We start from the raw sequence: 26,594 nt of genomic DNA on the forward strand, positions 1-26,594 counted from the left end.
ATAAACAGTATCTCCTCGTCCAAGCTATCAAAAAACTTAGTAAAGAATTTTAGAAAAGAATTTAGTGCATTCCCACTCACTAAAAGAGTTGTCATTATTTGTGTAATGGTCTACTCAATGTGTGCCCACATTTCTGCTGCATGCACCAATGATTTTTTCCAGGAACATGCCAGTCAATCATTACAAGAGGAAGGATCTGTACTTTATTATTCCTCTTACCCAAGAACTACATACAGCACAAAACCAGACCCAACTTATTAACTCAAAATATTATCATAGTGATTGAATTCCTAGGCTAAGACGCCATCAATGCCTATGTACAACATTTCAACTTTTCCACCTCTATCTTCAAGATCCTGAAATTGCACAGGTGGCTTTGGATTTCCATTCGTACCAAGCTGTTCCAATGTGAATTGGACTGGTGAGGTCAGCAGTGCTTATGATTAATGCAGGAGCGGGGAATCTATGAGGCAAAAGACTTAGCTGAACTCCATAGTGAATAAAACCAGACTTACCTTTTCCCCTCAGGCAGATTCCCCATTCCTGTGCTGCCATAGCTACTACTGACCTCAACAGTCCAATAACCAAGGACCTGTGAATAAACAAAAAAGGTCACTTATATGCCAATATTTGCCAAACTGCATGCTTAAAGTACACACAGCCTTGGACTTAACCAGTACTTCCTCCATGCTCACTGTGCTCTAGCTCATTCATTACCACACTGCCTTCCTCAGATTTTAGACTCTACATGATCCATCACAGCTACAACCAACAACCCTAAAAAAAAAAATTAACCAAATTAGAGAGCAAGTACTAAATGGCGAGTCCCTACGATTTTATCTCCTTAATATATGGATTATGTATTCCCTTAATCTACGGGTTAAATAAAACCTCCTATGTGGGCAGCTACAAATAGAAAAGTAAGTTCAAAATAACAGTTAGGCAGAGTAAGTCCTCATACAACTAGGAACAGCAAAAAATGCCATAAGAAGCAGAATTTCTTTCCTACTATCACACACTGGACAAAAAGATTCCAAAGGAGTACTAGCATTGACTCAAGTTATCTGACTTTGGGATTCTGGTACACCATCCTCCATTAGCTATACCAGAACTTAGGCTCCCAGCTCTCACCGTTCCCAGTTAGATGTTCAAACAGGTAGAAAAAACATTCCCTGTCTTCAACACCTCATGTAGGCTCTGTGCTTCTGTTATCTTTCTAGGTTTCTGAAGTTGCTTTGGTCTCATTGTCATGGCTTTCATCACAATATATTTGGTTATCTACCATTTTTCCTATCAAAATCTCAGGAATAACTACTTTATTAAGTATATTTATTAGCTTCAATACACAGCCTTTGCTTCCAACTTTCTATAGGCATCTTTAAAATAGTAGTTTTCTGTTCCTTCCATAATTCCTGATAATTTTTGCAATTGAATGGTGGAATGTGAAGCCTATGCTACAACAGCAGAAGAAAAAATTGCAACAGGCTCAGAAGTTAATTGTCTTCAGTATCAGGATCATCTAACTCTTCCTTAAAAAAATTACTGAATCCTGACTGCCCATCCATTTCTGAATGTGCAGCTGATGAGAGAGTAAATCAACAAATTTATTTTCTCCAGGTTAAGTACTGCAAGTTCCTCCAGGATTAAAGCTGTAAAAAACTAGTGGGCCACACTGCTTGAATTTTCACAATACTGGTTAAAAACCCCACAGAATCACAGATAACTACCAACTACTGTAGTACCATTACATGTTTTGGACAAGAATTAATGATAATTTTGGGGAGGAAATCAGAGGGATGGGAACAGGAGCAGCCCATTTCCACCAGCTGGAGGCTAAAATGCACCACAAGGCACGAGAACAGGATGGCACTGGCGCTCCTTTTCCCTTCTTCATCCTCTGGGCCCAGCAGTTCTGCTCTGGTACTGCACCAGGGAAAAGGAGGAACACTTGTAGATCTGTTCATCTCTTGCCCTCAGAAGTCGGACAGATGCCAAAGCAAGACCTGACTGAACTGTAGAAGGCAGTTCAGAGAAGGGCATGAATCAAGATTATTGCTATAGTTTTCAAATACTACCAATATCTAACTTTTTTTTCTATTACAATAAATGTGATTGATGGCTTATGAATGATGGCACTGCTCTGACAGCAATGTATCAGCCCTAACAACATTAAGTCATTTAATGACACTTGCTAAGGTCACCTTCATGTTTTTATGACCGTCAACTTGAAGGAAAAAAGACGGTCGGACAGGAACAACCAACAGGTTGGAGAACACAAAAAGAGCCAACAGTCAACTCAACTCAAAAATCCTACATCCACCTATTCATTAGGGATGCAATCAGTTCAAGATGGATTTAAAATTCAAATTATTGGTGCCTTCAATTAGGCCTAAGTTCAAAGTCCTTATTTGGTGAACTAAGAGTAGGAGTGCTAAAACTACAAAAACATACCTAGAAAACAATCAGAGGTTACCAAGCAAGGTAGCTTGTTCAAGGCTTTGTAGGGTTTCTATGCTGTTCTTGCACAGAACAAATATTTAAGTGAAGGAACAGAAAAGAACTTCTTATGAACAACCAAAAATTAAAAACCTTTTTCCATTGGCACATGCCAGCAATCACTTCAGTAAATGTTTCTCAGAGCAGTGCTCACCACAACATGTTCCCTATTTACAAGGCCACACACCTCACAGCATGGGCAATACAACATGTGTAACCCCAGGCAGGCCCTTCTGCTCTTCCGACTTGGAATATATTCCCCTGTATTTCCAGAGTATGATACCACAGTAGAAGAGCTGTAGCTAAACACAAAGACATACCTAATATTTCCAGCTGTCAGAAAACAATCTTTTTCCAAAGTGATTATGTCCATAGACACATTAAAATCACAATTACTGGTTTTACTTCCCTTGCAAGAGAAACAACAGTGGAGAAAACCACATACATGAGGCTCCTGAACAAACGAAAAGGGAAACAAAAGGATTGTTACTTCTTGTTTCTGCAGGTCAGCCTGCAGAAACTCCCACTTCTGGGAAAAGGCTTGAAAACTCTTGCCATAGGGTTCCCACTTAAGGTACAGATTTCTAAAGCTATTTAATTTTGTCTAGACTATGAAAATACGTGCAATGCCAGGTGACTCTACTTTTAGATATACATTTTTGTTTACACAGCAGGTCCTCCATTTCTGGCATCTCCTATTACTGTGTCTGTTGTCTGTGGAGATTGACAACCACATCACTCCTGCCTCAAGACAACTGAGCATGTCCTTGGCTGACTGTTCATTAGGTTAGAGAGCTCCTCAATGCTACCAGTTGGCATGAGGCTTGTGAAAATTCAGACCTCCCCAAATACACAGTGTTGAAAAGAGACCAGAATTGAGGCCTGAAACAATTGCCTCCCAGAGAGATCCCAATTCTCCCTTAAGACTGTTCAGCCTGTCAGCCCATGTGCTAAAAGCATCAGCTATCACTGGGGTTCTCCACACTGCCTGGAAATTTTTTTTTGCCTTGAAATAGTCCTGTCACTCAGGACCAGAAGTAGAATTTGCTTATTGCTGTAAAACACTCACAAAGAATGAGCCCCAAGGTCGGTGCCAGGTGCTCCTGGAAAACATCAGCTCTATGAGGACCAAGGAGACTTTCAGATTAGCCACAGAAGACAAACCTCCTCCAGAGAGCTGCTCCCTTGCTGAACTACAGTGGAAAGATAAAGGAGAGGGGAAGAAAAGTTCAAGTAGAGAAGCTGGGTTGACATATCCTGAATAAACACAACTGAAAGACCCATCTCCAGGGGATGGCGGGAAAGACCCCTGAAGGACAACTAAAGGAAAAGCCTACAGTAAAAAGCTGAACATATCAATAAACATACACCTTTTTTTTTCCTTTTTTTGTAATCCACACAACTACTTGTGTCTGAGCTCACTAACACATGGCCACACAAAGAGACAGCAGAACTTCAATGAAAGTCAACCCAGGAGCAACCACCAGGGCACACACAGGGATGTCAAAAAAGAATGTGCTGTTTGAAGGGGAGGAACATGAGAAAGAAGTCTGTCTCCAGTTGCAGAAAGGCAGGCACCCTTGCTATTCAGTCCAATAAGAGATCAACCCAAGGCAGGAGTGGGAACACATTGGCTAACACCATGGCTGAAAGCATGTTGTGGCCTATCCACACCCAGATAGATCTGTGGGGAGCTCCAAGGTCACCATGTGGAATTTCATCCACACCAGCAGCACGTCTGTAAGGGATTTCTGAAGGAAGGATGGACAGACTGTCTGAGCCAAGAAACTCAACTTGGTATATAAACAGTCAAAATGAGAAACCAAGGACAAAAAATTCCCCTTCAGAACAGGCATTTTGAATAAAACCTTCATAAAACCAGTCTAAATCTGCCAACAAAACAGAGGAAGATCAGAAATTGAAAGAACAGGAATGTGTTTTTAACCCTTCATTTCTACAATTAGCATATGCAAAACGTATTTTAGAAGAGTTTGAATTCAAGGTGCATCGTAAGAACTACAGAAAGAGAGTTTAGCTGAAGTAGTGAAATGGCTACACACTCATCCAAAGCCCTGTTACCATATTTTATACTATAATTAACAGCTGCTTCTCTTGATACTTGTTCACAGGCATAATCATTGCAAAAAGAAAACAAAGGTTTCTCTGCTCCCCTAATTTCCAGCAGTCACTGTTTTCAGGCTTTCAGCAGCTTCAGTGCAGACCCAGGCTCTTCCCAAGCTTCACATCAGAAAGCCTAAGAGTCCCAGGTGAATGATTTGCTATCTTCAGCATCATGGTAAGTGGATGCCACTGGTCCCTTGTTTGAAAATAAGCCCACATACGGTGTCCACATGAATTTTTCAAGCTAGGTAAGGAAACACTTGTGTTTAACACTGCAAGTTTCCTTCAAGTTGCCTTTTTAGCAGGAGTAAGGAGGTCATAAAAATTTCATTTTTATGTCACATATGAAATGGATGCTTTTTATTTTTTCCAAAATAAACAAAAATACTTAAAATACAACAGGAACTACATTTTGATAGAACGGTTTGGCCAAGTACAGGGAAAACTTTTTCACAAAATTCCCATGTTTTAGAGACATCATTTAGAAAAACAATTTCAAGTTTTATTAATTAAGATTTATAAATAACAATAAAGAAATTAGTGCTTGTCAACATGACAGCAAACTGAGCATAGCACCACGTATCTTGTCCAACGCACACAAAACTAGAGGAGACTTCAAAAGATACAGTTTTTCATTTTAAATTAATCATGGTACCCTGCAAGATCACAGCTCCAGTCAGAAGCTAATGTATCCTTCCATATGCTTTTGCACAAGAACAGATTAAGCTCTTAAGATACAGAGATTCAATCCTGTACACACACAGTAACGTCAGTAGCTTTAGACCTTGGAAAGTTGGGTGAGCACCTCTGGGCAGAGACAGTAAAAGAGCTGATTCCAACAACCCAGCAATTTGTCTCTCCATTCCCCTCCATCCCTACTGCCAGCTTATATTAACAAACCACTGTCTCCAGCACAAAAAATAGCCTATGAAACTCTGGACTGAAAATTACAAGCATCTGTCAGAAGCAGCCCAGCACATTTGGCGGCTGAGGGTGACTCTAAAATGTACTGAGCTGTAAACTCCTTTGAAAAAACCTGATGGACACTCAGTTATGAAAACAGATTGAAGCTTTAGAGCTTCCCATGGGGAGTTAGGTAAGGGGAATGAGAAGATTAATCTGTTTTTCCAAGATAAAAATATGTATCACCTGAAAAAGCTCAGTAGTGTACAAAAAATTAATAAAACCCAGCACACATATCCTCATCTTTCACAGGCAACAGGTCATACCAATTACTTTCCAATATTTTCACAGTGCATCTGGTAGTCCAGCTGATGTGGTGGACCTTTATTTTAACACTGGAAACATAATACGGAGCTGGTATTATATGATCCAAGTCCTTTGGTTAAATTTGGTTATTGTTGTATTTGCTATTGAACCTTACTGTCAGTAGAAGGCAGTCCCACCAGGGGAGCCCTGAACCATATGCCAGCGCTTTTCACTCCTGTCTAATTCTGCGTACAATCTTGTTTTCTCTGCTCAGAAAATGACCTACATATGTACTAAAAAGATGCTACCAGGAACACTACATATGTCACATTCAAATACAGCCTTTAAAAAAAACCACCAAAACCTACAGACACTTTAAGCACAAAGCAAGCACTGAGCAGGAGGCTCACATTGTGAAGACATACCAAAGACAGGGGTCAAGAAGAAGATAAGGCACCTAACCAGGCAGGTCCCTTTTGCACTGCAGACCCAGTAACATGCACATACTGTAGTCCTAAGTAACTATGCTTGGGTAGCATGTCCATTAAGCAATGCCTAAGCCATACACTGAGCAAGAAAACAAAACACTGAAAAGCTGATCATTAATTGAGCACCATTTATTCTGCATGCCAAACAAGACAGGAGAATCTAATCATCCAGCTAATGATGGTTCATGTCTTTCAGTTCTGGCCTGACCTCAGGCCAAAAGGCCTCAGACCGAAGATGAGCCAAGTGAAGGACGTGGCTTTCCTGTCAAGCACACAAACTACAGCAGCCAACACAGGGCAAAACTATGCTGACCCTCAATCCTGTACCAAGTGTGGTTGGGCACCCTGCAGCAACAGGCTGAGGCCTTCAGCATTATCAGATGCAGAAGGTCCAATGACATTTTTTTCCTAGCTAAGCTCATACAAAGTGCTACCGAGCACATGCAATTCAATTTCTCATGTCTGAATTTTGCTCACGCGTGCTGCAATGAATACCTGTCCAAATGCTGCATTCCTGACATCTGGTTCAGTCAAAAAGAGTCAGGGACACCCTCAGGAAGGGGTAGGCAGGAGGGAATAATGGCTATAACCTTGCCCTTAAGCCCTTTAGCCTGGAATTGTCATGAATTCAGAAATTCAGACCTGAAAAGATCTAAGGATATTCTAAGCACATGCTGAACACGTTTTCCCTTGTTATGCATTGCCTATATTTTGTATTTACACAAGGGAAGGTGGGAGAGAAGGGGAACATATCTGTTTCCACCATAAAAATATATTCAGCATTTGCAATAAAAGAGGATTTGGGGTTGTCCTTGAGAGAAGGTCTTTATTTTCCAGAAACATCTCTTTCTATAATTGCTGAAAAGGACAGTTTTTCATCTCAAAACATCTCTACAGAAAACTGTAAGAAATGGACAAGACAGACAAATGAGAGATGTTCCTCATTTCACGATATATCCTGTGGTTTTCATCCTTGAAAATTTAACTGTAGGCCTTTATAAATCACAGTCACAAGAAAAATGGCCCTTTTCTCAAATGGACAAAATCAACACAGATCCACCCTGTACCAGCAAGGGCAGAGGGAAGTCCCATAGGTAACCACCACATCTGCTTTTACAGCACCACAGTACTGCCCATAACAGAGTAATTCATTTATTAAATGTAAGCAAACACATATTTCTGGAGTGGATCTCTTGATAGGCAATTTGCAGAGAGCTACAGGAAAGAGACTTCAAAAATGTATAAAATTATACACAGTCAAGAAGTTTTTACTGGTTTTCAGGTAGGAAAGCATTCATAACACCACACCACTGCACCCTCACATTTTAGCAGTTCACACTATCACTGAAATGTCATGTTACTAAGCAGACTTCTTTACATCAACATTAGGAAGTTCTGGGACACTGTGGGCAGTAAAATGACAGTCAGAAGCCTCCAAGATATGAAAGAAAAAGTTCCAATTTCTAATGCCTTCATGAAATTATCCAGGCTCCCTCTAGTGGGGAATTCAATGTAGAGATTGTTGCAGTTTGCTATATGAGAACAGCTTTGAACCACTATAGGTTTTTTCTTCTGTAAAATAAACTGTGTTAGCATTGGACTCTGCAATTCCTAGAGTCTCTTGTGATGCTTCACTACAGCAATTCGAGGCAAAGCTCTGTTTCTGGTCATATGTTCCATCATATAAAGAAGAGCAATCTTTGATTAAAAAAAAAGGAGAAAACATCACAAAGGCACACAGTGTCTCTGTGCTCCAAAGTCCTCAGAAAATATCTCAGTTCTTCAGCTCTCCAGAGCCCCAACAGAACCACCACCTCTGTCCCTGATGTGGACAGAGGCCAAAGAGAGACTGCTCTCCCCAGACCACACAAGAGATCTACAGCTGCACAAAAGAACAACCCTTATCTCCCAATTTCCATTTCTGTGATTTATATATTAACTATATTAAGCCCCAAGTCTCGTATCTCTCCAACAATACCAGTGTCATTTATTTGCACCACTGTAAAACAATTCCAACATGTCTGTGTATGTCTCTACAAGACACACATACAGGGGAGTCAAGAAAACCATCCACCCCTTTCCTTTCTCTGCCCCCCCTTGAAGTTGTCAATGTAACTAGTTATTGTCAAAGAACATGAGAAGCTTTACAAACACAAAAAGATGTCAAATTTGATATTTTTACTATCTACCACTAAATATATGCACTACATATTGCCATCAAAATTCCTGTTATGCCACTTCATAGTGAAATTCAGTATTCTTGTCTACTGAACTTTATAACAAATGTCATCAATATTCTGCAGTCCAAAGTCTTGATTAAACAAAAATAATACAGAGGTAGCATTTAAAAAATGAGAAAACTCACCCAACTTGGGATAAGTAAACTGCAACCTGAAGATGTCCCCTACTGTACAGGAAAACCAGCATGAGCCCTTTCGCAGACGGAGTCAATTTATTTCTGACAGCCCTCATTATGACTCACTAACTTTTTTCCTTAATAAAACCATGAATCGCATCACAGCAAGTGTGTCTATAACAAGTCAGAGGATTCAAATATTTATTCAATGGCTAAGAAACAGAACTTTGCTAACTAGAGGGGAAAAAAGTCTTAATTCTCAGTTTGTCCTCATGCTTTTACATAGAAAGGGTTGCAAGATCACAATAAGAAAGATTCACTTCTCTCTTCCTCCCTTTTTTTTAATACCTGCTATAGTCCCAGGATTCTGATTAACCTCAAACAGCCCATCTTTGATGACAAGTATAATTCAGATTACTGCCTGACAGGATGGCAGCTGAAGCTGAAGAGTAACCAAAATTTGGAGGATATTTAGGACATAGCTGGCACAGAAACCAACCTCATGTGTTAGAGGAAACAGCCGTCACTCCAGGTTCTTTGGAACAACTATAAAGTTTTACCCGAACCTATGGCTTTTGCAAGTTATGCAATGCATATAGGAAGGCAATCAAAGAGCAGCAATTCACGTTCAGGATGCCATTAATGAAATCCAAAGCCTTCCAAAGCAAGCGTCATCTCATTTAGACCAGAGAGATTACTACCTCATTTTGTCCCAGAAGCATTCCTTTAGCGCCCAAGTGCCCAAGCAAAGCTGACCAGGGAATCCGAAGGGAGGTCTTTACAGTTCGGAAAGATAGGCGTGATCTCCTCGTCGCCCCTAACTTCCCAGAACCCCCTCAAATGCAAAGCCTGCGGTGTGCGCTGTTGACACTGACAGACCACCAGAAAGATGAAATTGCAGAAAGGATGCGAGACCCTTCTCCTCGTACAGAAATGGGACAACTCTCCCAAAAGAGGGTCAGGACTACACCACCTGTAAGTAAAATCGAGTAGGGCAAGCACACGCACACCGCCTTCTTGCACACCTCGCCGCGATCGCCACCGGACCCCGCTCCGGACCTGGCTCAGCCAAGCGCTCCCCTCGCCAGCCCCCTCGCCCCGCACACCCCAGGGGCCACTTCGCCTTCTGCCCGCGGGGTGCCCCAAAGCAAGAGTGGATTTCTGCCTCGGTTAAACCTGTCCCGGGGGAGCTCTGCCTCCGGCGGGGCAGGAGCCGGGTCCCCCCGGGGAGGGAGCCCGGCGGGGCGGCGCGGCACTCACCGATGCCCAGCCCCACCACCACGCGTCCCGCCAGCAGCGTCTCCTTGTCGCGGGCGGCAGCCAGCACGCCGGCCCCCGCCGTGAAGAGGCCGCTGGCCAGCAGGATGCAGGGCCGGCGGCCGCACAGCCCGTTCAGAACGCCACCGGCCAGGGCGGACAGGGCGGCGGCGCCCACCGTGCCGGAGACGAGCAGCTCCTGCCACAGCGCGTCCAGGTTGAGCTCCCTCTTGAGGAGGAGCAGCGCCCCCGACACCACGCCGGTGTCGTAGCCGAAGAGGAAGCCCCCCAGGGCGGAGAAGACCGACACCACGTAGACGAAGCCGGGGGTCTCGTCCTGCTGGAACTGCCGCCGCGCCGCCCGCTCCAGCTCGCCGCCCGACGCCGCGCTGTTGAGGCTGGAGCAGGACTCGGCGGCGATGAGGCTCCGCTCGCCCGCCGCCGCCGCCGCGCCCGAGCCGGCGGACCCGTCCGCCTGCCGCCGCCGCTTCTCGCCCATCAGGTTGCTCAGGCTCCGCAGCGTGTACTCCACATTGTCGCTGGCCTTGCGGGACATGGGACGGCCGCGGCGGCTCCCGCCCCGGCCGGGGGAGGGCAGGGGGCTGAGGCGGGCGGCTGCCGGGCTGCTCTGACCACGGCGGCGGGGCTGCCGCTGCTGCCGGCGCTGCCTGTCCTCGGCGCGCCCGCCCCTCTCGGGCCGCGCTCAGACGGGTCGCATCATCCCCCCGCCGCCGGGCGGACTTGAGGGGAAGTTGCCGCCGCTCCCAGCGCCCGGGCGGAGCTGGAGGCGGAGGCGGGCGGGGACAGCGGCGAGCGCGGCCCGGCGGGCGCAGGGGGCGGGCCCGGCCCCCCCGCTCCGCTCGGTGCGCGGAACGGGGCAGGCGCGGCCAGAGCGCGTGCGCACCGAGCGCCCCGCCGCGCGCACTGGCGGGGGTGCGGACGGGCGGCGGGGCCGGCGGGGCGGGACGCGGGGAAGGGAGGAAGGAGGGAAGCGAGGAAGTGCTGGGCGGGTGGGCGCCAGGCAAGCCCGGGGGCCGGTCCCTCACACTGGGGCAGGGATGCTCCTGCTGGCAGCTCCCGCCTGTGCCCAGTGGAAGGGGCCGCCCTCCGCGCCGTCCCGGCGCTGCCCGGTAAGCGCTGTCCAGGTGCTTAGCGCACGTAAAGATCGCAGTTAACTTACTAACTGGGTCGGTTTGAGCGGAGACAGCGTTCAACGTCCGCGTTTGCAATTTTCTGAAGTGCTGGGTGACATTTCCCCATTGACTCCCTCTCTGTAGATATTCAAAACCCACCTGGACGCGTTGCTGTGTAACCTGGTCTCGGTGACCCTACCTTGGCAGGGGTTGGACTAGATGATCTCCAGAGGTCCGTTCCAACCCTATCAATTCTGTGACAACAAAAAAAAAAAAAAAAAAAAAAAAAAAAAAAGAAGGGGAAATTTCCAGCAGTTGTTCAGAAAGGAACGGTTTTGTTACCATACAGGAGCAGAGCTTGGAGCTTTTTCTCCTGTTTATGCTTGACGTAGAACACCACGTTTTGGTAATTCCATTTTCAAACATATTTGGGATTTTCACCAGGATGCTGAGCCGTGGGGATGCTGTCAGTGGGGAGAGGTGCCCGGCTCTGCAGGGACCCGGGCAGTCTGTGCCATCTGTGCACACGGAAGGGCCTCCAGGTGCGATACAGACCTTGTGGAAAAAGCAGACACAGCACAATATTATCATTTGTGTTTCACTGTGTATATAATGGTACATATATGCCATTAAACAGGATTTTTCTTCTGACTTGACTGTCTTCTGTAAAGATCCTCATAATAAGGCCAGCCAGTAGCTGGAGAATTTTGGTGATTAATTGGATCAGTTATTGCCAGCCCACACCTTGTGAGCAGTACTAGTCATAGCCATGTGAATTTAAAAATTAGATGAGGGAGCAAAGTCCAACATGGCCAGCTGCACACAGCCTCTTTGGTGGTTTGCCTCTTCCTCAAAGCAAGCTGTGACATGCTAATACTGTGGTCCAGTTAATACCAACTCAATAATATAGTGAGCTGTAGTTACTGAAATGACTTACAATGTAGTTAATCCAGTTAGAGACAGATGTGGCAGTGCATTTCTAAATACAATAGGTTAGCTTCCATGTTTGAGCATGTGAGAAGCCTGAACTAGGTCAAAATTAAGTGCATTAACATTCAGTTATTTTTAATCAAGGTTTGGATAATATGGCACAGGGCATTCCTTATTCTGGCAAAGACCATTAGGGGCCAACCCAACATTAGAGCAAGAAGCTGTTCCAGGTTGTAGCATCAGGAATGAAGTTATGTTGTCCTACATGGAACTGTCCCCTGAGGTCTGGCAGTTCTCCACAAGCACACTGGCTTACATTTCTACAGCACCATCAGGAGAAAAGCTGTAATCTTCCAGAAGTCTCCAGCACAAGCACCACATTCAGTAGTTTTTTTATGTAAGCCCCAAATAAAAATGCAGGACACAGTGCATTACACAGAAAGCGTTCACACCAAATCCCTAGCCAGCTAGAAGGAATGCTTTCACAGAATATTGTCACAACAGCTGGCTGTCACAAAAACAACTTGTCTTTTTAACAGTCACCTCAGAAGCTGGAGGCATTCTGTGTGTTGCAGTTAATAGAGACTCAAGAGAGCTAACAAAAAGCTTTTATTTTTTCCATTGCTGGCCCAACACAATCACAAACAGACATAATTTCTTATCAGATCAGGCTGTCAAGCTTACCTCTTAAAAGGATTCTGTGAAGAAATGCAACAAAAAGTTCGCTCTGGGATGCACTACACTGAAGACTGACTTCATGAGGAAAAGAGAGGATTTGTTTGGTTTGTAGATTTTCATTATTGTGATAATTTTTCTGTAGTACTGGATTTCATGATAAGAGCTGACTTGTAAACAATTTCACAGTAATGCAAAATGCAGTAGGTATGATTAGTAATCTAAGATGGGGAGTCAAATCCAAAGAAGGATTTAGGTGGATCTTAGGCATGATGTTATGCTTTCAAGAGATTAAATGTTTAATTGAAACACTGTTTAGATTCACAGCACTGCCTCATTCTCTCCTTTAAGGTGAGTTTGCATAGTTGTTTTTCAGGTAATATTGTGAACTAGATCAAAGAGCTAGTCCACCTTTAAGAAACTCAATTTTTTGTGTTTCACAGAGAGCAGGAATAATTACAGGGTTTTACTGGTTTTATGTTGTTGATACATGGCATACATCAGAAAATGTCTTCCAGGAAACTACTGAGACTTTGTACATGTGCCCAGAACTCTGCCAGACCTGAATTGCTAGGAGTAAGCTCCTGTCTCTTTGTTGGCACTCAGAAGCGGGTGGATGAGTGCCGAAATCTCCTGGGGACTTCAAACCAGCCAAGAGGCACAGAGAGATGCTGTAGGTCTGTTGTGTGATAGCCTGATGGTTGATAGCCTCACCCAGCAAGTGGGAGGCCACATTCACAGATTTGGTTCGGCCCAGGAGGATTGAAATCTTTCACCTCTCAAGAAGACTGTAGGTTAAATGGGGAAAAGATGGATTTTTAAAGGAAATTGTGTTGCGATGCAGACAAGAATGTAGGCGCCATGGGGCTAGACAGACACCGAAGAAGAAAAGGATGTGACTCTGTGGCAAAAGAAGGTCCAGCCCTGACACTGGTGGTTATATTCTTCACATAAAACTGTGGCTGCACCAAAAAAAAAAAAAAAGAGCAATACAAGGAGCAGATCTCCAAACCAAGAATTTTTCCCATCCCAGTGAGTGCTGTGGCTTTAGCCTCATGTGGGTTTTAGCAATACAGTGTGCAACCTCTTGTGTTTTTAGGGTCTAAAATAGTTTTTTTTGTTACTGTTATAATGCCTTAAACTCTGTTAAGCAGCCTGCTCTGATAGTCAATTATTTTGCCACAAACAGAGTTGCTGTGTGAGTTGAGAAATACCACTGTGCTGGGCTGAGGGAAATTGCCTAGCTGAATATGCAAAAACAGATCAGCAAATGCAGTTTATAACAGAAGCTTATATGATGTCTGAAACTTTGAAAAAGTAGTGATAGTAGTGACAGAACCTTTTCTTTCAAGTTTGCTTGCAGGTCTCAAGGTTCAGAAACCTTTTCTCTACACAGAATTAGACATTGTCAGTGTGCCAAAGAATATGGTGGGGTACCACTTTATACAAAACATATTCTTTCTGCTGAGAAGAAACAAACCCTGACCCTTGATCACACCAGTTTGTTGATTTTTCATATATGTGTTGGTAATATAAGGTTGGGACTATAAGGACTACTCTAGTTTTTAAAAGAGAAAAAAAGGGTCTGAAAATAGGAGTTTAGAAACAATTTTAAATAAGCCATGTATTGCCATAAACCTTCCTTTTGTTCCAAAGTTCATCCTATTGCAACATTGTTTGGTCTCTTTGGAAAGAAGACACTTTCAGATACATTCCATAGTTTTCTGGTCCCCATTTAACATCCCTTCTCCATCCATTTTCTCTATCTTGACAGAGTTGTTGATTTATCTGAATGTACCTATCTCAGAGCTCTCAATACAGTTTTAGTTGTTTGTAATCCTTCCAGTGTTTGCTTTGGGTTCTCCTTTATATGTACAGATCCTGATTAGACCCTAGTCCAATACCTCAACAGAAGTCACCCTTCATATACATAATTTCTTCTCAATTGGATGCTGTTATGTGGGACTTTCATTCCAGGCTGTCCTAGTCTGCAACGTGACTTTCAGCCTATTATTTACTTTCTACTGCAGTTTTGTGAAGCTGTAAACTGGGACATCACTATTGACCTCCTCTGTAAAATCTTTTCAAAATGAAAGTAACATCAGAATTTTTTAGCAAGGAACCTACCAGCATCATGCATTTAACCCTACTGGTCAAGTGTTAAGAGATAAATTGCTTAACAAGTAGAAATAGTTACCATCTTAGCACTGGAGAATGTGCCATGGTGGTGATTGCAAAAAGAAGCTGACAAGCTGTGGGATGATGCATTCCTTGCCTGACAGGCAGAGCTGGCAACAGTACAGCTAAGGTTGCCTAAGACGTCACATCACTGGCTCTTTTAATCTCAGGTAACTTTACCAAAGTAGTCATTTGAGCTCACATTTTGCATAATTGCACTCTCTCTCATGCTAAATATCTGAATTCCAGCAAGCCCATTTCAGACCCATTGAAAATGCAATTGCAGAAAACACATGGGTTTTGAAGTTAAATTTTTCTCTCTATTTTTAAGATCTCCAGCTTTTTCATGCTTTAGAGCCGAGACTCAATTTTTGGCAGGAGAACAGTTCCTTTCTGCCTTTGGCTGTCAAAACGAAGATCTAATGAGATTTGACTGAAGCAGAGTCTTGGGTAGAGTCAGCAGCAACATGTGTGAGAACGTGCTGCTAAATCCAGTGTGCCCCGAGCAGGTCTGCAGCCATTAAACAGAGAGCTGTGCACTGACCTCTGCAGGCGTCCAGGGATGAGAGTCGGGCAGCCTATTTAGATGCACTGCTTCAAAAATCAGGGCCCAACACTTGCTGAAAACCAGTGGCAGTGCAAAATGTGGGGTGAGAGGGGGGGAAAAGCAGAGTTTTATTATTGTACAATTAGTATTTTTTACATTTGTGTACTTGCAAAGATGATTTGCTGGGTTACAATCCTTATCAAGTCATTATTAGCCTGTAAAAGTTATATTTACTTTAGTTATTACATGGCAGCATGAAAATCAAGGATTTGGCACACTAACTGCAAGATACCAGGGAAACACCCCTCTTCATACGCTGTATCTTCAAACAAGATGTGCCAACACAGAGCTGTTTGTCTGTCTGCCAAACTGAAACCTCCTCAAGTGCTGCAGGTAAGCCCAGAAGAACAACAGGCCATCCCTCAGTCATTCCTGGGATCAGAGTAATGCTCTCTTCCAATGAGCACCTAGCATCTGGTGTACATGGAAGACATATCCAGGAAGAAGAGAACTACATTCAAACCCATTAGTTTCAGTCCAAAGCCCTTTAATTCTATTGCTCACAAAACAGATCCGATTTATAAGAGTCCATTTTCCTGAAAGGTTAACAGTACTTCTAAACCAAATCCTTCTATGGATTATATAAGACCAGTACATCAGTTGTCTACCATTTAAGGAAATAAACCTGAAAAATAAATCAGAAAGGCTTTTAGGCTTATATATGACTGCAAACTATTCCCCATCCCTAGAAAAGTAGTGGCTAACCCAGCATGAATTCACTAGTTTAAAAAATTTTACTTCATCAGTGCAAAATCTTTCCATCAAATAGAGTTCCAAGAAGTAGAAGCCATGTGTTGAAAGCAGCAGGTTAAAAGCTGGCTTTGCTGTCAGTCCTGACACTGTATTGCCCCTGGGCAGGACACTGCACAGAAGTGCTTTATCTGAGTTTACAAATGAAATGGGAAACTGCCCAGGAAGAATTCAGTAACTGACTCATTATTTGGTGATATCCTTTGGATCTAACAGACAGTGAATCCGTCGAAAGTTTTTTGGTGAATTTTTTCTGAGAGAGCTGTAAATGAGGGATAAGTAACTTTGAAAAGGAAATTGGGCCATATGAATTCCCTGTGCAAAGGCAAAATACATGCAGAGAGTGTCTAAAGTTGGCTGATATGTGCCAGGCATCATTCTGGCATGTGGAAGTTGAAAACTAGCACTTTCCATGGCTGGGAAAGAGGATGGAGAAGCAGTAAGCTGTGATTTTTATTTGCCTCCTTGCTTATTTCTTTCTTCTATCTGTACTTCAAAAGTCCTATTTCCACCAATGTAAGGGTTTTTTTAATCTATTTTCTTCTGCTGTGGTATTAAAAGCTGCTGCATTTTAAAATAGGTCCTCTGTGAAATGTTTTATGGAACTCTATCTAGAAATTTCAACAATTCCCTGACAAGCATCACACCAGCCACAGTAATAATTTTAAATATAACATTAAACACTCATGAAAATTGCATTAATAGTGATTTTTTACCCCTTCAAAGCAGTTAATATGAGTATGTGCTAATCCCTTGGGCAGGTTAATGCCGTCAGTAGGAAGTGTTGAACAGTAGCTGATATTCATCACAAAGTAATGCCACTGATTTTTAAAAAGCCTCTATGCGTTCAGTGAGGACTCTGCTTACAATCTGACACTAACTACCACATGGCCCTGGATATATCTGAAAGGTGAAAGACTGGGAGTTAAACACACAGGATATCTTTCTAGAGGCTTTCCAAGGTACCAGGCTGTTTTCACTGCTTCTCTCTACAGCTACAAATTATATGCCTATATAAGGCAGATTTGAGCCATTCCATTATTGCTTGCCTTGACAGACAGGCATTCTTAGGCTTCCCTCAGGTGCCTGTACCGTGATGCACAGTGCTTGTCAATCAGGAGGAGCAGCTGCACCATCAGGCACAGTCGCAGAGTCTCTGCCCTCAGGGACACACAGACTCTGTGGTGTGGTGCACACAGCTGGCACATGGATGGATACACAGTATTTAGGAAGGACAGGTGAAGACATGGGGGCATCACACTTTACATTGAGAAGCTCCTTGACAAAGCAGTGCCCCAGTATCAAACTGGAGACAGGCCTGGTGAGAGTTTCTGGGTCAAGGAGCAACCTGGGGGATGCTGTGATAGATGAGTGCTACAGACTGTGGGCTATGAGAAGGCAGGGGCTGAAGCCTCCCACTTGCAGCCCCAGTCCTCACTGGGGATTTCAGCCACTCACTTGTGCGCTGGAAGAACAATACAGAGTTGGGCAGACAGTCCAGGAGATTTTGAGAGTGGTGATATTTTCCTAATACAAATGCAAGAGCAGGCAGTCATGGCTGATGGCTTAATGCTGGCCTGGCTTTCTGCTGAGAAGTAGGGAAGAAGTGGGGGTGAGAGGGGTCACAGAGCACTGCTTGGGCTGCAGCATCCATGAGGTGACAGATGCAGCAGAGAGCCAGGAAGGTGAGCCATGGAGTTGGGACTCTGGGTGAGCAGACTGACTTATTCAGGAAATAGCCTGTGGGAAGCAGCCATGAAGGGCCCCAGAAGAGCTAATTGGTTTTTAAAGAGGACTTACTGAGAGCTCATCCATGAACTATACCCTTGTGCAGGAGCATAGGAAGCTTCAGCTGACAGCCTGTGTGGCTAGGCAAGGATCATCTTGAGGACCTACAATATGGACAGGGAATATGCAGAAGCAGGAGCAGGAGCAAAGAGCACTGCTCAGGCACTGAGGGGTAAAATCAGCGAGGCTATAGTCCAGCTGGAACTAAAATTAGTGAGGGATGTAAAGGGTACTAAGGTAAAAAGACACCTACAGGTATAACATGGGTCCACAAGTGGATGGGAAAGACAACACAGAACAGGTTGAAGTAATCAGCAGCTTTTTTTGTACTAGCTGTCACATATGAATCATGCTGTCTGGCCTTTGCACATATCAGCACAGGCTGGGAGGAGAAGGGCAGTGGGAGAGCAGCAGTTAGGGAGCACTGAGACATCTTGCACGCATTCAAACCCATAGAGTCAGGTGGTGGTCACTCCACAGCATCAATATTGCTGGCCAGTGTCATGGCAAGGTCACTGTCACCATCTACAGAAAGTTATGGCAAGCAGGAGAGGACCCTGATGACTGCAAGAAGGTTAATGTTACATATATTTTTAAAATAAAGACAAGAAGAAGGATAGAGGGAACTGTAGGTCAGCCTGAGTGATCTCCTAGGGAACAGGTTGTTCCTTGTTATTCCTGGAACATTTATCTGAGGGAGCACAGGGGCGCCCTGGATAAAAAGACAGCTTTGCCCACTGTGCAAGTGGTGTTTGTTCACCACCAAGAGTGCACGTGGCATGAAAAGTGCTGGGACCACAATGGAGGACTGTCTGAGACAGAGAACAACAACTGGTGCAGGCCCATTCATACTGCCTGCTGGGAATGGACCCAGGAGCAATCTATCCACAGCCATTCCCAGGTTTTGTGTCAGGTCCTGTTGGCATTCTCCAAAACAGAAGCTGAAGTGATCTAAAATTTTGTACATTTACCTTTTATGGATCAGCACACAAGTTCTCTCACTAGCACTATATTCAGCAGAGCAAAAGAGCCTCTCTGCTGACCATGTTGGCAGCTGTAGCTCCTGCCTCAGCACTTCTGCTTACATGCTTAAAGCAGATGGTGTGAATACCCACCTTGATGTAGGCAGCTGGGCATGCTGCCTGTACTAAAGCATTTACTCCACAAAACAATGTCCCTGAGAGGCGTAGCCCCACATGTAATACAGACATAAATGTGAGGTCTTGGCTTACAGAAAGCAACATATGGTATTGTCAGTAGAGACTAAAGCAATATGCACTTTATGTATAATGTGTTAATATGAAATTTATGAGGTAAATGGATGGTGTATTCAGCCTCCTCTAAGACATTAGCAATGCAGTTTAGGGTATGTGGAGCTTCTAGGTCTGACAGTGACGTGTAGGTGACACTAAGTGTGCAGCTAACACAGAAATGGCAGGTACCTACTGTTAATCAATAGTACAGGTATCCTCAATATGTCCTAGGGGAACATAGCCAAACAGGTCACAGGGAATTATGTAAGTGTAAGAGCTTGGGGAGATAACAGAACACATTAAGGATTGCATCTTGAGTTGTGCAATGACACTGGTATTTTTCACAAGACCATGAGACTGTAAACACATTAAGAAAGTGTGAAAGGTTTGGCTACTCTGAAATATGTGTGCTTATGTAAGGGGGGTACTTTTGAATTAGATGATCAATGGAGCATAGAGCCATGAGAAAGAAATCATATTAGAATGTGAAACCAGCTAGAGTATGGTACAATGTAACTTCATGGCGCAAGTTAATTGTAAAGTCCATTGTGCTTTTTAGCAAGTCAGCCTGATATCCCCTATTATCAGAGCTGAGTTCTTCCTTGGTTTTGTTACACATTGTAAGATAGATACATCTACCCTTGAAACACAATGGTAGAGGTCATACATAAGGGTGAGAAAGATGATGGTGAGAGGAAGATTATGTAGTCAGGGGTCGCTCTCCCCTTGCCCTACACGTAGGGCATGCGCAGACTGTTGCCATGAGGTCATGATCAGGCGGTGTTTGGCTGCCATTCAGGCATCACCTTATACTGCATACTGGCCCTACGTAGTGTAATGTGGAACTGATAAAAATGGGGTGTCGGGACTGCTGAGCTGAGCGATACCCATCCTGCCACCGAGACTGTGTTGCTCCGCGGGGACGCCCGCTAAGCATGGGCACCGACCAGCTGCTGCAGATCCTGGCAGCCCTGGCCTGTCTGTGTGGGTAAGCACAGTTCATTGATAGGAAGCAACCGAGAGAACAAACTTTTTAATATCCCTTTAATTACCCTTTTATCATTGAATATTGTTACGTAAATAAGTTGTTCATAGTATTTTTCCTTTAATTTCCCTTTTTACTAACCAATGTCATGTTAGTAGTTATCCATAACATTGTGTTAAGATCCCTTTTTGGTATCCCTTTAAACTCCCTTTTTACTAGTTAATATCATGTTATAAATGCTGTTTGTAGCATTTGTTTTTAAGGCCACACAATAATAAACATGTAATAAAGATATTTTGTGTGTTTGAATGTTTCTGGCACTTGTCTTTTTTCCGGACATGTACCCAAATGAACTGTTACAGCTTACTCTCAACACTGAAGACTATTAAACTTACATTTTTGTTGCAATTCTGCATCTGTATGCTAATCCTTACGATAACTTCTATTTCAGAGGGAAACACCTAATAAGTGGGAAATTAACTGGTCTATATTTTCCTAATAGTAAACAGGTGGAATATTTCTAAATGAACAAGAACTGTTCAAGGAACACATTTTGGTGAATATATCTACCACTGTTATCAAGAATACAGTTCTGTGAGCAATGGGGTGGTTATTGCTCAGGACCAATGGCAAATGAGGAAGTGTCATCATTGTATTGTTGTTTGTCTTACACTCAGCTCTCCAAAACTGGCATTTAGAGAAGTTTGCATTGATGGCACTAAGGTAGATAACATAAGAGTGAGAGAGAAGAAAAGGAAAAAGAAACAGAAGAGGTTAAAAACAGGAGAGGAAAAAAAAAATTGAAGTACAATAGGGGAAAGTCAGAATTGAAAAAATAAACAGGCCTGTGGGCTTTTGGAAACTTTAAAGTACTGAAGATGGAAAAAAAGAGAGCTGGGGGAAAAAATGACATGTGAGTAAACAGGTGGAAATTTAAGTTTTAGACACCAATTCCAGATGAGTTGGGTTAGGTCAGGAGAATCAATCCACAGGCAGCAGCCTTTAAGGCAAAAAATACCCAACATCAATGGTATTTGAAGAAAAAGGAGTAAATAAGCAACTGTTTATGGCACAGTCCCTCCCTTTACTCCCTCTTGCTGTTGAGATGGATACTTCTGTAAAAGCCCAACAGCATTTGTTTATTTGTTTGTAATCTGATGGTGAAGCTGTGTGTCAAAGAGCTTCCAGGCTGGTGTTTGTTAAGAAAAACTTCTGCTGAAACACAGGACAGACCTTTACTAGGATTTTTGCAGGGGGAGGCAGTCCAGTTAGGTGTTTTTTAGACCTGCCTCCAAGCGTCATCCCCACACCCAGGCCTACATGTGATTTTCCAGTAGGAACTGTCCTAAACCTTCATGTGAGTTGTGCCCTTTGCAAGGCACAATTCAGCTGTTTGCTCTCTGGAGTTGTACCCTGGCCCTGTCTTTCTATGATGCAGGGACAAGAGGAACTGATGGGGTTCCCCTCTACTTGGAACCATCTTTCTCTAAACATCACCAGCCTTCAGAACCGACTCAGAAAATAGCTTGCCTCAGGAAAAGCATTTATTAGTGCCCTGCCAGCTTGAGAGTTCAACCCATGCCTGAAGGCTGCAATTGCTGGAGGCTACAGACTGGCCCAGTGCCCACGTACCTTCTAGCCTGGAGCCAATGCAGAGCATATGGGAGCAGATCAACTATCCCAGCAGCCATCCGTGGGTGACAACTTACACGCTCTTGCACCACCCCTTAATGTGGGTTCAAGGTTCAGAGCCCATTGCAGATGGGCAGCCCACCAGGCCCGTGCACATGCAGCAAATCCCTCTTTTCTGGGCATCCTACCTGCCCTTTCCAGCCCTTCCTTGCTGCTGGAAGAGGTTAGGGGACCAATAAATCAGGAAAAGCTTGTGTTATAGGCTATAAATCTGAGAGAGAGGAATTTTTCTTTCCCTGTTTCCCTGTAAGAGAAACAGAGTTTCGAATAGGGAAGGGAGAAGGGAGGTAATTAGCCCTACAAAGGAATTAGCTCACCAGACTGCATTCCTTGCTGATAGACCATCAGGGAGGCTGGGGAGAGAGGGGGGGCTGGCTGTGTTCTGAGGGGAGAGGGGCAGAGGGCGGAGTTGGCTCTCGGAGGGAGACGGGGGTCTGCGTGCAGGCATTCGGGGAGAGGGACTGGGATCTGTTTTTTTTGGCTTTTCATCCTGGTCAGCTCGGACTGCTGGCTTCAACTTGCCTGGCTGTCCCGCTCCCCGCATCTGCTGTGTTTCATCGGAGAGTTTGTGTGCCCGCGGGAGAGAAGGGAGGACTTTTGAGACGCTGTCACCTGGGACAGCGGTGAGTCCCATGGGAGTGAACTGCTTCCCTTCCCTTTTTCCTCCCACTGAGGGAAGGGTCCCCCATTTCCTTCTCGGCTTCCCCCACAGTCCAGGACCGCTCCCCCCGGACCCCTCTCCCCATGTGGTGACCGCCAGAGCCCAACAGCGCCCCCTGCCGGCCACGATGAGGACTGTGCTAAAGGACAGAGAAGTATTCAGTCAGACCTTTTTTTTCCTAGGATTACTGTCTAGGGGTTTTTTGTGTTCTGTTACTGCTTTTGCCAACATACATATATCTTTTAATAAAGGGTTGTTATTTCTTCTGTTTTTTCCACACTTCCTCGATTAAAGCCCCCTTAATTTTGAATTTACAATTGCTGAGAGAGAGGAGTTTGGTCTATCTTATAACTCATCCTCTTTAGCAAACATTGCAGTCTCCTCAGACTGAGACAGCTTGGATTTCTGCAACCATTGTCATTCACTACGGATGCAGAAATGAAGTCAGGATGGGCTTGTTTCCATGAAGACAGCTGCGAACTGGGCTCTGACTCCTCTACAGGGATCAGCCTCCTCACTACAAACGCCTTCCCTCAACTACTGCTTCCTCCCAGCCAGATGCAATTTGGTCCCTGCAGACTGGGCTGTCTGATGTCCACACAGAAATGACCTCTCTGACAATGCCGTTTCCCCTGTTCCTCCAAGCAGCACATTTTACACAAACCAGGGTGCTGACAAGTTCTGTTTGAACAGGAAATATTACTTCAGCATTATAATGATTTTTCATTTTCCTTAATAATCTTGTTGTGTATATTACATTGTGCTTTGGGGCCATCAAAGCCTCAAAACACTGCTAGTTTTTTGAGCAAACAGCAGTATTAAAAGACAGATACTGTCCTGAAAGGTTATAGTTTAGACAAAAACAGATACAGAAAATGGAGTTTGCAGTCATATTAGCTGAACTGTCTTCCTTATTCCCCAGCAGGGAAGTAGAAGGGAAGGAAGATGGGCTGTGTGAGAAGGATTATTTTTTTTACAGGCATGCTGATTCCTTAAATTCATTAATAAAAAAATGATCAGGGAAGAGAGGCAAAGCATTGAAGCGCTGCAAATTATACTGGAACTTTCTGTAGTACTAATGCATCAGTGCCTATTATTTGAAATTTCTGCATCAGTTATTTGGGAATTATATGAAAGGACAAAAACAATCATGTTTAGTCATTAAATTCTCATAACTGGTTCAGTAATAGGGTTCATCAACCCGGATCAAAGAAAGTATCTGAGACCTAGGATAAGAGGGGAGATGAGAGAATCTTCCTGGATATGGGAAATCTTCAACGAAAAGAGTTACTAGTGAAAGAAAATAAACCTTTTAAAATAGAACACTGATTTGTTTTAATGGGGGAGGACCTCAAATGAGCAATGTTCTTTCCTCACAGGTATTACCTTGTCTGTGGCCATCAAACCTGCCAGTGTCAGCCTCTTCCTGGTGGTGATCCTAGGATCACCACTCATTACTCAAGGCAAAGATGTTTGGGACTGGTACCCTAGGATGGGGCCTGCTTCTATGCTCTATTACACTGGATGTCCAGCTGGAAATCTTCTGGGTGATGATTCTAGGTGCTGAGATGCCTCTGTGGATACACTGCTATTCTCTGGGACCTTCTGTTCCCTCTCCCTTTCTGATGCAACATTAAGAACCAACAACCTGTTCTAGCTTTACTTTCTAATTGGTCACCTTTCTGCGTTGGACCATTGATTTAAGGTCTTTTCGCTGATGAAAGGGTTGAACTCTCCATTCTAGAGAGAATTTGACCAGCCCCTTGAGAAAACAAACGAGCTTATGAAAAGCACCAAAGCAGACCTGTTGCTCAGGAGCAAATACAAATGCCTGCTTGAGGCCACACTTTCTGGACTGGGGCATACTCACATCAGATGCATCTTATGAGCAGCTGAGAATCTCTTACAAGTCTTTGTTAAAATCTTTTTTTTTCTTCAACCATTTTTTCCCCCTGGAAGGTTTTGTCTCCTTTTAGACATCACAAAACAGACAGCTGATTTAAAATCCTCTTTTCTACCCAGCAATGATCATCTGAGTCCAAAGCAAAGAGATAGCTGGTCTTCCTTGTCCCAAGACTGTAAGAATTGGGTATTTTGGTTACTGGCATGGTGAAATCAACATATTTCTTCTATCATTTTCTCCCTGGAAAAATATACTGACATTTTCAGGACAAATCCAGACTGAGACAAATGACAAACTGCAGTCTAACAAAGTTATAGCCATGTCTTATGGGCATCACTGAACAGCTTTAACTGTTACTGGCATCTGAAGAAGTGAGAGTATGTCTGTGCCACATGCTGCAGCTTCAAGCACATATATCTGAACTAGAGCAGGGTACACCTTGCCACCTGAGCACAGAATCCTACTTGGGCTAATTTGTCATCCAGACAGAAGTTTCATTAATGTAGAACATCACACTAATGAAGCCATGTTGAAGAGGCAGCCCAGGTACCACTGAATCCCTGAATAATTCATAGCATGTCTGCACTTTTTTGGCTTCCATTTTATTGGACTTCACATAGGCCACTCAATACACTGCAACTTCATATAGGCAACATGAGATATCTTCTACTAATAAGCCTGGCCTGAAAATGATAACGGTTGGTCCTCAAATTTCCCTGTGCCAGGAGAGTAATTTATTAATTCCTTTTTATTCAGTTGTGAGGAATATTTTGTCCCCAAACTGTTTATATTTGATGAAACACAGTAAAACAGTTGCATAGTGGATTACATCTGTTGTAAGCAGTGGTGTTACTGCCACACCAGAGCTGTTCTGCAACAGAAATTCATCCCGGGGACTGATCCTTTCAAAAATTCAACCAACAAGTCCCAATGGCTTCAAAAGATTCTACTTATATGTATAAATATGTAAGGTTCAGATTTGCTCATACTTGCTGTCCTGCAGGAAAAAAACTCAAGGCTTTTTCAAGGAAGCTTGTAAATGTTCAGAAATACACTTGGATACAATAATGGGCCAAATAAGATACTGCTTTAAAGGAAAGTATTAAGTTATTTCAAGCAAAACTAGAAATGAAGGCATTACATCTATGCTGAGAGAAAAGTTACAGCAACAGATCCTTGGAGAAGGGGAGATTGGACTGGAGTGGGACAGCAAGACAAGCACAGTCAGGAATATCACTGCCAAGGGTGCTGTGCCCCAGTACTTGAGACAGATGAGTAAAGCAGCTTGAGTGACAGTAACCACAGCCAGCCAAGGTCCATAGAGTCAATCCACCAGTTTAAATAGGAAAATCAAGTCAGCAAATCAGGGTCAGGATCAGGTCCAGTGAGGCAGTAACCAGGGCAGCCAAGAGCCACTGATGGTTAGAGAAGTTCATAATGATGATGCTGACCCAAGGTCATGCCAAGAGGTCAAGTGCAGAGTGAAAGGGGATGTGGACATGGCTGTGACAGCTCAGGCACAAACAAGGGCAGGGACCTGAGCTGAAATGCAGCTCCAGAGTGAAGGAGCTGCTACTCACAGCTTTCTCACACAACTCACCTAAACACAGTTAAGCTTAACCAAGGTTACACAGAGGCATGATGTGAGCACCAACTTTGAGCACAGGCAGACAACCCACAAGTGGTGAGTGTGCTCAAGGGCCTGACTTCAAAAAGAACAAGGTGAAAAAAAAAGTAACTGTGTGATTTATGCCCTACTTGTCATATATTCCCAAATATAGCTGCAAAAAGAACTACTCAAACATCCTTCAGATGGGACTCAAAGTGCCAGCACTGATTGGGAAGGAAGCTGCAAGTAAAGTGGAGATAGTTTTTGTGATTAAAGTGCACATTCCTTTAGTTGCAGCATGTGGTAGGACCCTTCTGGCTTTCCCAAAGTCAGCTGATGAACATACCAAAGAGCTTCTCTAGGGTGACCTGAATGCATTCTTGTTATGATCTGGCATCTGAACCTATACACTGCTCTAAAATCTATTGCTGAAGTTCATGTGACCAGTGGTTTTAAATTTACCACTACTTTTGATACTACACAAGACTATGTCTCAATGAAAG

At 43.8% G+C, this 26,594-nt stretch overlaps 1 protein-coding gene and 1 long non-coding RNA gene across 2 annotated transcripts in view; both read right to left on the minus strand.

The window, feature by feature from the left end:
• SLC2A13 (solute carrier family 2 member 13) overlaps window positions 1-10,620 on the minus strand; it is a 150,140-nt gene extending 139,520 nt beyond the window's left edge. Inside the window, exon 1 of the mRNA XM_064656298.1 lies at window positions 9,931-10,620. Within this exon, the coding sequence (XP_064512368.1) occupies window positions 9,931-10,483 (553 nt within the window). The 5' untranslated portion in view covers window positions 10,484-10,620. The remainder of the gene's footprint in view (window positions 1-9,930) is intronic.
• A 558-nt stretch (window positions 10,621-11,178) lies between these two features.
• LOC135414934 (uncharacterized) overlaps window positions 11,179-26,594 on the minus strand; it is a 33,260-nt gene continuing 17,844 nt past the window's right edge. Inside the window, exon 3 of the long non-coding RNA XR_010430911.1 lies at window positions 11,179-11,615. This is a non-coding gene — a long non-coding RNA (uncharacterized LOC135414934). The remainder of the gene's footprint in view (window positions 11,616-26,594) is intronic.

The sequence above is a fragment of the Pseudopipra pipra genome, chromosome 5 (genome assembly GCF_036250125.1).
Source record: "Pseudopipra pipra isolate bDixPip1 chromosome 5, bDixPip1.hap1, whole genome shotgun sequence".
Lineage (NCBI taxonomy): Eukaryota > Metazoa > Chordata > Aves > Passeriformes > Pipridae > Pseudopipra > Pseudopipra pipra.